This window comes from Asterias amurensis, chromosome 6 (genome assembly GCF_032118995.1).
Source record: "Asterias amurensis chromosome 6, ASM3211899v1".
Taxonomy (NCBI): domain Eukaryota; kingdom Metazoa; phylum Echinodermata; class Asteroidea; order Forcipulatida; family Asteriidae; genus Asterias; species Asterias amurensis.
Window position 1 is genome coordinate 6,778,952 of NC_092653.1, and position 13,059 is coordinate 6,792,010.

Genomic DNA, 13,059 nt, shown 5'->3' on the forward strand with positions numbered 1-13,059 from the left:
GTGCAATATAGTATTAACTGGTGACCGGGTCCCTGCCTAGTTTTGCTAAGCAGACTTTTAAAAGCAACATTTTCTGCTAATATGCAGCTCTTTAAGAAATAATGGTCCCTGTTGTAGAAAATAGGTCGGCCTATAAATAAAAACATCATTAAACACAGTAAAGATCGAGGCCAGCTCAACACAAAGCGATCCACAATAAGAAAGAAATTAGCCTAAAGTATGATAAGAGCATAATAACAGATTAGACAATATTAAAAAATAAATAATTAAATAAATCTTTGTCAACAAAGAACTTAACAACTAATTTTGCTTAAAGGAACACGTTGCCTTGGATCGGACGAGTTGGTCTATAAAAAGCGTTTGTAACCGTTCGTTATGAAATGCATATAGGTTGAAAGATGTTGTAAAAGTAGAATACAATGATCCACACAAATATACCTCGAAATTGCGTGGTTTTCGTTTTACCCTGTCGACTAACACGGTCGGCCATTTATGGGAGTCAATATTTTGACTCCCATAAATGGCCGATCGTGTTATTTCGCAAAGTAAAAGGAAAACCATGCAATTTCGAGGCAAACTTGTGTGGATCATTATATTCTACTTTTACAACATCTTTCTAACCATATGCATTTTATAACAAACGGTTACAAACGCATTTTTATAGACCAACTCGTCCGATCCAAGGCAACGTGTTACTTTAAAATAAAGTATTTAACAAATTAGAAAGAAACAAAATATAAAATAAAATAAATATGTTCAATCCAATAAAATAATGAGTTGCATTTTGATTTTATAAATAATTTGTTTTTACCCTTACACCGATGTGTATTGAGCACTGTATACTCAGTACTTTCCTGAGCCCTGTGGAACAAATCCACAAGGTGGGATTTTCCTGAGCCTTGTGGAACAAATCCACAGGGTGGGATTTGAACCCACAACCTCTGCATTCAGATATCTTACCACCTCCAATATCTACAACCATCCATCTTTAAAATATCAAATACTCTGTTAAACGTATATAATTTTCATCAATATCAAAATATTCTGCTAAATATATATATATTTTTTATCAATAAGCTATTGTGTTATCACCACTAAAAAAAAATCAATGAGTAATGACAGACTATATAGTTTAAATTTAGATAAAATTGCCTAACTGTGTGGTAACTAAAAAGCACTTATTGTTTCGGCCTACTGGCTCCATTCCTTCTAGAGTCCTTCACTTTGGTGATTGGATGTATATCAAGTCCTGCCTTTTGCATTTCATTACTGAGTGAAATTTACATTAATTCTAAAGTATTCTTAAACTTAAAATACTATGTAACTATACAACATATAAAAAAATTATCCTTCCACCAAAGGATGTCTTTTCATTTCAGTAATTCAAAATTATGGCACCAATTCAAGACTGAGAAAAATATTTAGACATTTTGTAAATATTTTGATATTTTGTAAATACTTGGATATTCTGTGAACACTTAGATGTGTTAAAGGAACACGTTGCCTTGGATCGGACGAGTTGGTCTATAAAATGCGTTTGTAACCTTTTTTTATGAAATGCATATGGTTGGAAAGATGTTTTAAAAGTAGAATACAATGATCCACACAAGTTTGCCTCGAAATTGCGTGGTTTTCCTTTTACTGTGCGAACTAATACGGTCGGCCATTTATGGGAGTCAAAAATTTGACTCCCATAAATGGCCGACCGTGTTAGTCGACGAGGTAAAAGGAAAACCGTGCAATTTCGAGGCATGTTTGTGTGGATCATTGTATTCTACTTTTACAACATCTTTCTACCCATATGCATTTTATAAAAAAACGGTTACAAACGCTTTTCAAAGACCAACTCGACCGATCCAAGGCAACGTGTTCCTTTAATATTATTCCATATGCCTGAAGTAAAATACATGTACAATGCTTAACTTAGTAGTAGTATATGGGAAGGTCCGACAAGCAGCCACAGCTTGTACTATAGGTCTGCCTTCCTCACAAGAAATAACAAAATAACCAGTCCAGTTTCCTGGTTTCACATCAAACTATTACCATCCTCACGAAAATTGAAACTAATATAAATGGACTGAGCATCCTTGATGTGATTTGGAAGAGTGTTCCTTTCTTTTGGTCCATAGCAGGAAAGTGAGCAATCTACAAATGACACAGCATGGGTTCTGGGTACGATAACTTGAGGAGAATCTGTAGATGATCCAATCATCGAGAGGACAACATGCCAGTTGACTCCTGAGAACGTTTCTCCACCGTACAGGAAGATAATGATTTGTGACTAAGACACTGGTCCTTAAGATCGTAAGAAGCTCCATGCGTTAACGACTGCAGACTTGTCTCGGTACATGGAAATGAGTTCACGCCACTTGTCATGAACCTGAAGCAGAAACTGATTACCTATAATAACAAAACAAATTAATGAACGAATAAAATAAATAAATACAATTAAGTAAACATAAAAATATAATAGTCATTTGTAAACTCGAATTTATAAATTTGAGTTCGTTTAAAATAGATCGCGTTTTCGGGAAAGTGAGCTAAAGTGAACAAATCTAATAAACTTTCCATTATACTTCCTATACAAATTAATGAATAAATAAAATCAATAAATACAAAAAAATATACATAAAGTAGATTAATTATTTATAAACGAGAATTGTTTCAAAAATTGCATTTTGGAATAAGTGATTTTAAAGTTAAGAATTTAATTACTTTTTGAATTGTCGTTATTGTACATACTTTTTACATCGAAAATGAAAAATGCTGTTATTTTAACTTTTTGCAAGCTTTCTATATCTAGATTCCTTAAATTATTTTTACTGTGTAATACTTTACTTTGTATAAATTTTGTCTGGTCCAGACTTGTTGTTTTTTCCAGCGCGTTGAGGCGGATTCTTTCTGCTATTGTTTTTGTGCTTTATAAATTTCTCTTTGTTATTATTTTTATTATTATTATTCATTAGACTTCCTTGCATAGGATGTAAGTCTCTAAGGTCAATGGAAATAACCTGAACAGAGCATTAAACTCCATGCCTAACTTTTGGCCAATGATAGGTTCTCCTCTATACTCAGTGAGGCGCTGTTTGAGCTTGCGACTTCCATGTTTGGCGCCAAACAAGGTTAAACTTATGTTAGAAAATGTAATTTAAATAATAATAATAATGATAGTTGTAAGTACTATCAATAGCTCTCCATTGCTTGTTACCAAATAAGTTTAAAAGCCATTGGACCCTTTCGGTTCAGAAAAAAAAATTAAAGTTCACAGATTTACAAATAACTTACATGGTTTACAGAAGGCAATGGTGAAAGACTTCTCTTGAAATATTATTCCATGAAATGCTTTACTTTTTGAGAAAACAGCAACACAATATAAATTCTCGTTAACGAGAATTACGGATTTATTTTAAACACATGTCATGACACGGCGAAACGCGCGGAAACAAGGGAGGGTTTTTCCGTTGTTTTCTCCCGACTCCAATGACCGATTGAGCCTAACTTTTCACAGGTTTGTTATTTGATATAGAAGTTGTGGTACACAAAGTGTGTGCCTTGGACAACACTGTTTACCAAAAGTGTCCAATGGCTTTAAAGCATTGTCTTGGGTAATTACCAATAGTGTGGCAAAGGACTTACCGATAATAATTAATCCTTTCTTGGCTCGTGTCAGGGCAACGTTGACCTGGTTATCATCCATGATGAAGCCAAGATTGTGATGCATCCATCCGAGACTGGGTTTCTCTTCAATCTCAACCTTCGGCAAAGAGCGGACCAGCGACAGGATAACAAAATCCCATTCCCTTCCTGGGAGATTAGATGGAATTAAGGAAGAATAAATTACAAATTTCCAGTTGTTACATCTGAATTTACAAAGTGATTAAAGACACTGAACACCTTTGGTAATTGACAAAGACCAGTCTTCTCACTTGGTGTATCTCAACATAATGCATAAACTAACAAATCTGTGAAAATTTGGACTCATTTGACCACCGAAATTGAAAAAGAATAATGGAAGTAAAACCACCCTTGTCACACAAAGTTGTGTGCTTTGTTTTTGGGACCTCAAAATTTAATTCTAAACTCTAAATATTTTAGTGGAAAAATTACTTCTTTCTCGAAAACTATGTTACTTCAGAGGGAGCCGTTTCTCAAAATGTTTTATACTATCAATGACTTAAGAAGTTTTTACCAAATTTAAAGGAGATTTAATTTCGTCTAACTTTAAAGGGACACGTTGCCTTGGAACGGCGAGTTGGTCTATGAAAATTGTTTGAAAACATTTGTTATAAAATGCATATATTTGGAAAGATGTTTTAAAAGTAGAATATAATGATCCACAAAAAAATGCCTTGCAATTGCATGGTTTTCCTTAAGCCCTATATAGGACTCTTTCTCTGTACACAGGAACAGAGTCCTAACTATTGAGGCCCGTTTCTGGGGCGGAAAAATTTCACAGCTTCAGAACTTAAATCTTACCTGCAACAAGCCACTAATTTCAACAGATTCACATTCCATGGCGGCATACATTTTTCTGCGGTGGGTTTTGGTCCTCATATTTTCCTCACAAATCCGTCATTTTCGTGAAATAATGCAGCTTCCAACGTTAAAAAATTCCCGTTTCGATCGTTTTCTCACAGTGTTGTCTGTTGTCGTGCGTACGCGTATACATTCGCGTGCAAGACGCACAATGCAAGCTTAGACGCATCACATTATGGTGCCGCACAGACGCATGAATTCTTGGTCACCGTATCTTGACTGCACAGCGTTAACAACACAATTCAAAATTTGCGCGTCGTGCGTCTTGCGTACACACGGCAGACTGTGAAAGTACGAACAAAAATGGGAATTCCTTAACGTTGGGAGCTGCATTATTTCATGAAAATGACGGATTTGTGAAGAATATATGACGATCAAAACCCACCGCAGAAAAACATATGCTGCCATGGAATGTGAATCTGTTGAAATTGGTGCTTTCTTGCAGGTAAGATTTGAGTTATGAAGCTGTAAAAAATTTTTGCCCCAGAAATGTACCCTGATGTCCAGGACATCACTGTAGTACAAAACAAAAGTGTAAGGCCGCCAGGGCTAGGTTTTCCTTATACGTCGTGAACTAACATACTTCAAATTTTTTACTCCACATAATGGCCGATTATGTTAGCTCGCAAAACAAAAGGAAACCCATGCAATTTCGAGGCATGTGTGTGGATCATTTGTTTTAAACATCTTTCTAACCATATGCATTTCATACCAAACGGCTTCAAACACCTTCATAGACCAACTCGCCTGATCCAAGGCAACGTACGTGTCCCTTTAAGCATTTTAATTTTGAGCTTATTGCAAATAAACTGGTAAGAAGTATGGCTGCTAAGATCATTGGAAGAATGGAACTAACCTTGACTGGTGATAACAGTTGTCACTTTGATCTTCTTCAGATCACGTCGACCCAATGCCAGAGCGTCTCTGATTTCAGCACATTGCAGACGATACTGGGACAGAATGATGATGTTCTCCGGCTTGACGCCTTGATTGAGCAGGTTATTTGCAATTCTCACCTAAACACAGCAAATAACACATTTGAAATTTGATAAATTCCCATCAAAATGTTTTTTTTTTTTTTACTTTAGCATCACATTTAGGTTGATCAAATTATTTAATAATGTAGCGGCGGTGCCGATCGACCGGTAGGGGGCGCCAGCACGACTCCCCTTCGGAGCAGCGCTTGTGGCCCAGACCAGCCGATCGTGTCTGCTCGCTGGAGAGGGCGCTCTCTGGCTTAGGTTTCTGCTAAGTGTAATTTTATGACTTGTGTGTGAATAAACCTCCTAAGAAACGGACAGAGAGGGCAGTTGATTGTACCTTCAATTGTGTCATTAAACTGTGTACAACGCAACCCACGGTCGACCCTACAATAAGGTTAGAGTACCATCAATGCTTTTCAACTTCAATTTCAAATAATGAGTGCTCAATGGTTAAAAGCAAATGTAATTTATACGAACCGCATGTTTGACTTCTTCTGGATTTGCTCTGGACATCTCATTCCCTTCTGCAGCCTTACAGGCAAGTATCTTTTCATGGCCGATCACATGACAGAACGCAGCCCGGAAATTTTCACCACCGGGCAACTTCTTGAGGAGCTTCTGGTGTTCTGGCCGTCGCTGCTTCACAGAATCGGCAGTCTCCAGTTTGCTCTTGTAAAAGGTTTGCGAGGGGAATGCGCAGATGGATTCATGCTATGATATCACACAAACAAACAAAAAATTATAATTACAACTACAGTTTCTCCATCAAGCCTAGAGAACCTAAAGGCCCGGTCGCACACAGGCCTCGATAACGAGAACAACAACAAAAACATTAAAAACGCACGCCCTCGACTGGTTGAATTAGCGTGGGCGTATTCTGCTTGGAGCAATTCAACCAATAGAATGCATTCTCTCTGCGTCGTTATCAATATCGCTTTAATTATCGCTTCATAGTGACTCTGCCTTTAGTATTACAAGTTGTGGTCAGAGACGAATAGAGTCCTAAACCGATCCACCTACATCCGTGGGTTGTGCCACTGGACAGATGTTGCCGTAAAAGGGTAAAGTTGGCCCACCTTTAGAAAGACTCTCTGGGTAAACAGCACCATTTTTTCAAGACCTTTGACAACCAAAAGAACATTTCAAGATGGAAGTAAATCCCCAGGTCAGGAATGTGCAAAGTTTTACACTGATACCCCTTTTAATTGGCTCTCAAATCTGTCCGGTATATGTTTTGAGGGACTACAAAAAATTAATGAGACAAATTCAATTCAATTTGTTTGAACATCACATGAAAACACATACAATTTGTTTTCCAATGTACAGCATTTAAAAAGGTAGGCCTACAATAAAACTACACCAATAATCTTGTCAGCTCGACCAATCCTGTATAACAACTTAAAAGGCATTGGACACTATTGGTAATTGTCAAAGACCAGTCTTCTCACTTTGTGTATCTCATGCATAAAATAACAAACCTGTGAAAATTTGAGCTCAATTGGCCGTCAAAGTTGCGAGATACTAATATTCGAGACCTCAAAATCTAATTCTCAAACACTATGTTACTTCAGAGGGGGAGATGTTTCTCACTATCAACAGCTCCGCATTACCTTGTTACCAAGTAAGGTTTTATGCTAATAATTATTTTGAGTAATTACCAATAGTATCCACTGCCTTTAAAATCATATCTCCTTATTTGATAGCGGAACGCACCCATATGACACAGAACGACATACAAGACAGTGGCTATTACCATTCTATATTGCGTAGTCAGCATGATGGCCTTTTCCTCATACAGTTCAAGCAAGGAAGTCTCCATGCCAAGCTGCTGGGCAGTAGTCTCCGTTATAATTGGCCTAATATCAATTATTAATAAAATAGCATGCATTATAAAGAAATCAACAACAATAGTTGTTGTGAAGAGTTGGTCTAAGTTGATGAAAGCTGCATTTGTGAGTTCCAGTAAATCTCCATGGCCTATTAGTCACTTATTTACTCAAATAATAAATGTTGTTGTTTTAGTAAAACAGATGAATTATTATATATATCTTAGCTCTTAATGTTTTGTTGGTTTATGAATGCATGTATTTTACTGATGTTTTAGTTTTCAAGTTTTGGTAAGTATAGACTTTAGAAGCACAGTGTTGAGTAGGCCTATACTTTTGGTAATCCTGGCCAACTTGACATGGGATTTTGTTTCATTTTTATACAAAAATATTTTATTTTTCTTTAAACTTTTTATATGCTATATGTTTTTTGTCTTTTTACAGAATCCTGGCAATCTTGATATGGGATATTTCCCTTTTTTCTTCTTTTTCAAATAGACCTTTTGTATGCTGTATGTTTTTTGTTGAGGAAAAGGCTGCATAAATAATAATAAAATGTTAATAATAAAGAAAGTTCCGGGGATCCCCGTTCTTTCCAGGTAGCTGCAGGTAAGGTTAGGAACAACCTACCACATTCCATCAGAGCCACCATACAATAGACACTTTCAAATCAACCCCGAAGACCAATTTTTTATCAAAACCATTTCAGTATAAACATTCAACAGACATTGGATTGTTTTTATTTTCTTGTTCTTTGCACTCGCTGGAAGACAACTAAGGGGGAACTTTGTTATTGAAGCAAGCGCCATGAGCACTTTTTTGTGGATACCAACGCTATAGAAGACGTCGTTGTTGTTGTTGTTGTCGTTGTTGTCGTTGTTGTCGTTGTTGTCGTTGTTGTCGTTGTTGTCGTTGTTGTCGTTGTTGTCGTTGTTGTCGTTGTTGTCGTTGTTGTCGTTGTTGTCGTTGTTGTCGTTGTTGTCTTTGTTGTCGTTGTTGTCGTTGTTGTCGTCGTTGTCGTTGTTGTCGTTGTTGTCGTTTTCAAGTTTTGGTAAGTATAGACTTTAGAAGCACAGTGTTGAGTAGGCCTATACTTTTGGTAATCCTGGCCAACTTGACATGGGATTTTGTTTCATTTATATACAAAAATATTTTATTTTTCTTTAAACTTTTTATATGCTATATGTTTTTTGTCTTTTTACAGAATCCTGGCAATCTTGATATGGGATATTTCCCTTTTTTCTTCTTTTTCAAATAGACCTTTTGTATGTTGTATGTTTTTTGTTGAGGAAAAGGCTGCATAAATAATAATAAAATGTTAATAATAAAGAAAGTTCCGGGGATCCCCGTTCTTTCCAGGTAGCTGCAGGTAAGGTTAGGAACAACCTACCACATTCCATCAGAGCCACCATACAATAGACACTTTCAAATCAACCCCGAAGACCAATTTTTTATCAAAACCATTTCAGTATAAACATTCAATAGACATTGGATTGTTTTTATTTTCTTGTTCTTTGCACTCGCTGACAACTAAGGGGGAACTTTGTTATTGAAGCAAGCGCCATGAGCACTTTTTTGTGGATACCAACGCTATAGAAGACGTCGTTGTTGTTGTTGTTGTCGTTGTTGTCGTTGTTGTCGTTGTTGTCGTTGTTGTCGTTGTCGTCGTCGTCGTCGTCGTCGTCGTCGTCGTCGTCGTCGTCGTCGTCGTCGTCGTTGTTGTCATTGTTGTCGTTGTTGTCGTTGTTATTATATTATTATTATTATTATTATTATTATATTATTATTAAAAGCATTGGAAGGTTCCATTACCTTAGTTGCTTGTGGTCGCCAATCAGTACGATCTGGCGAGGCTTATTAAAGACAAGAGGAATCAGCGTTTCAGGCTGGCTGCACATTCCAGCTTCATCAATGACACACTGGGCGATATTGGCTTTGCCTGCAATCACAGGGCTTCCCGAATGGCTGCAAGTGGCGAGTATGACGTCATACTTTTGAATCTCTTCTTCCTGTAAAAAAAGGGAGAGCAAAATTTTGCGTAACTAACATGAATTAAGAGGTTTAAATTATATCAACATAAACATCTCGTAACGGAACATAGCACTCATTTGCATTGACTGTTTTTGAATACACACAAAATAGACCTTTAAAATGCATAATTTCCAACAAATTCCGTAATAACTCGGGATTGCAATGAGCGAATTTTATGGATCATTCAGTATTTTGAAGAAGAACTTAATCTTTTTCAATTTATGTACATTGTTTGGTCTATATAATAGGGACCTTGTTGCCAGTTTTACTTAAACAAATTGAATTTCTCGCGGGGAGTGAAAAACTATTGAAATTGCCACTACTCGTTTTACACTCGTGAACAGCGCCGAGCAGTTGCCATGGAAACGGCTTCTTGTAGCTGAACAGTTTATCTGTCCGTTCATGTAACAATGTTGATGATTGGATACTGGTTACCTGTTGCCCTAGAATGGAACATACGCTGTCCATAGTTTTGTGGCATAACCCTTTCCGTATGTTGTGTGTGCGAGCGCGTGTTAACGTAAACATATGTCTATTGACTTAGTACAGAGACAGCTCATTTTGGGAAAGTGGGGTGTCCATACTGGAAAAAACTGTTTAACGCAATCATTGCAAAAGTTGGATCTGATAGCTAATTATAAATAAGCTTTATCTCACGTTTTATTGTCTTAAATCACAATGGCTGCATAAAACTTTGAGTTTCACAGTAATACGGTAAAGCCTGTATATGACCTACATCTCGAGCGTGCTTCCGTGTTTATTTTTTGATCGCTCTGTGCGTACTATGTTCCGTTATGAGAGAAGTATTTCTTTCTTAATATCGATACTAGGGAATATCATTCCAACACTTCACAATGGGAGACTTTTGAACGGTCCTTTTTCACAGTTCGATCGCCAATTGTGCACATCAGGCTCCAGACATACACACGCAATACTGAGTTAATGCGCACACGCTCAGAGCCACAAAAAAAGACCGTTGTGTCTGATGCATGCCGCCAGCATCTCAAAAGTCTCCCATACACATAAAAACCCAACCCCCCCCCCAAACAACTAAAAATGTCCAGGTTTTCACTTCTAAACTTTGTTTTCAGTTAGGTTGAGCGGTTTAAAACTAACTACAGATTTGGAATAAATTTACTCCCCAAAATACAATGATGTATTGCAGAGACGATGTGCAACTGCTATATTGGACACCTGGGGAAAGGCAGTTTTAGAAGTAGGGACAAAAGAAAGAGACATGCCCTAGATATATAGAAAGATACAATATTGGTTTTCTGAGGGGAACACATTCCAATCCTCAAGATTTCAATAAATACAATTTTCTCAGAAATGTGCAACTTTTTAAGATCAAACAGTGTAAGGAAAGAAAGTTCTTCCAAATGCTTGATTCTTAACTATCAGAGATTTTGTGGATTTTTTTAACAAGATTTGTGCAGCTGCTCCAAACTTTAGGAACAATCTTCCTAACAAATTTTTAAACCATAATAATAATAATAATAATAATAATAATAATAATAATAATAATAATAATAATAATAATAATAATAATAATAATAATAATAATAATAATAATAATAATAATAATAATAATAATAATAATAATAATAATAATAATAATAATAATAAGAATGCATAATAATAAAAGGTTTTAAAAATGCTTAAAAAAATAAATAAATAAATAAATAAACCTTTTTTTACCCACATACCCCAAATACTAATGCCTAAACGAACCAGCTATGCAAATAAAAGGTTTCCAACATCTGTAGTTTTCAAAGGCTTTTCCTGGCTTAAACAAACAACTTTTACTTTGAAGTTTAATGGAAAGGAATAGATGACCATGGCCAACTGGGTATTTTGTCTTCTTTCACATCCTTGGTTTTCCCAAGTTGGAGCTTTCCTCCAACATCTAAAAACTGAATTTCGATTTTCAGTTATTTTTTTTGACCCACCCACCAAAAGAATTTTTTTTTTTTTTAATTTTTCTTTTTTTTACATTTACAATGCTGAAAGGCGCCTTATTACTCTTTTATGACTACTATTATTTTTCTGAGATTTCACACATGAAAAGAAGAGAAATCCATACCTTCGCTGTCGCAATTAACTTCCGGTAGGTCTTCACTTCCTCTCGGGACGCATGATAGTCTTGAGTCTTGAATAACTCGTCTAACTCAATGATCTTTTCGCTGTGTGTGTTTGACGGTTGACGGATCAAAGAATGGAGCGAGATGTGTTGGAGCTCAGCTGGGACCACATTATCCCGGACGGTAGGGTCTTTCCTGATTGGCGAGTGGGGAATAGGATGATGCTGGTCTTCAATCATACTGCTGTAGACGCGTACTGCTTTTACTTTACAGTTTAGCAAGTAGTCTGGTACAAAAAAAAAATTTGACAGGTCAGCAACATTTTATTTTCAACTGTTAAAGGAACATTACAGAAATTAGTTTTTGCAAACAAATCAGTTGCTGGCAGTGTGCCCACTTTATGAAATCCACCATATACATATACTGACAAACCTGTAGAAGTTTAAGTTCGATCGGCCTTCTGGGTCACGCGAAAATAGTGAAAAACCGATTACACATTTTGCATGTCATCTGAAAAAAGGGAAATTTGGGTGATCAGACAAATACAAAAAAGCAGTACCGGTACTTACTTGCAACAACATTGACGGACTCATTGGAGGGGCCACAATAGAGCACCTGTTGAGGCTTGTTGCACTTCCCTGACTTATGGAGCTCCTTGTTCAAATCTGTAAAGACTTTAGTGATACGGGCACCGACGATGGTTTTTCCTGTACCTATAGAATAAAATAGAATACAGGACGTGTCAATTCAATTAAATTATATGTTTATTTCATAATATTGTTGTAAAAAAAATAACAATATGAAAATTAAACAGTATATAGAAATGTAACAAAATCAAAAGTGCATAACAATGTACAAAAATAAAATAATGTAAAGCAAATGTTAAATAAATAACTAGGAATTAACTAAGTACAAGAGAGGAGCGAGAGCATGAGGCTGTTAGTTTAAAGCCATTGGACACTTTCGGTAAACAGTATTGTCCAAGGCCCACACTTTGTGTATCACAACTTATATATAAAATAACAAACCTGTGAAAATTTAGGCTCAATCGGTCATCGGAGTCGGGAGAAAATATAACAGGAAAACCCACCCTTGTTTCCGCCCATTTCGTCGTGTCATGACATGTGTTTTAAATAAATCCGTTATTCTCGATATCGAGAATTGATATTGTTTAAATGTTTTCTCAAAAAGTAAAAGCATTTCATGGAATAATATTTCAAGAGAAGTCTTTCACCATTACCTTCTGTAAACCCTGTAAGTTATTTGTAAATCTGTGAACTTTAAAAAAAATTATTTGCCGAAAGTGTCCAATGGCTTTAAAGGCAGTGGACACTATTGGTAATTACTCAAAATAATTATAAGCATAAAAGCTTACTTGGTAACGAGTAGTAATGGAGAGCTGTTGATAGTATATAACATTCTGAGAAACAGCTCCCTCTGAAGTAACGTATTTTTTCAAGAAAGAAGTAATTTTCCATGAATTTAATTTTTAAGGTCTCGAAATCAAGCATCTGAAAGCACACAACTTCATGTGACAAGGGTGTTTAATCTTTCATTATTATCTCGCAACTTTGACGACCAACTGAGCTCAAATATTCACAG

The 13,059-nt window shown here is 36.2% G+C and overlaps 1 protein-coding gene across 2 annotated transcripts in view; it reads right to left on the minus strand.

Moving 5' to 3' along the window:
- Positions 1-2,149: 2,149 nt before the first annotated feature.
- LOC139938886 (3'-5' exoribonuclease HELZ2-like) overlaps positions 2,150-13,059 on the minus strand; it is a 43,974-nt gene continuing 33,064 nt past the window's right edge. For both annotated transcript variants that reach the window (XM_071934534.1, XM_071934535.1), the window contains exons 23-30: positions 12,027-12,170; positions 11,460-11,743; positions 9,158-9,354; positions 7,273-7,375; positions 5,997-6,230; positions 5,393-5,552; positions 3,637-3,804; positions 2,150-2,400 (exon numbers count right to left, since the gene is read on the minus strand). In XM_071934534.1, the coding sequence (XP_071790635.1) occupies positions 2,297-2,400; positions 3,637-3,804; positions 5,393-5,552; positions 5,997-6,230; positions 7,273-7,375; positions 9,158-9,354; positions 11,460-11,743; positions 12,027-12,170 (1,394 nt within the window). In that variant the 3' untranslated portion in view covers positions 2,150-2,296. The remainder of the gene's footprint in view (positions 2,401-3,636; positions 3,805-5,392; positions 5,553-5,996; positions 6,231-7,272; positions 7,376-9,157; positions 9,355-11,459; positions 11,744-12,026; positions 12,171-13,059) is intronic.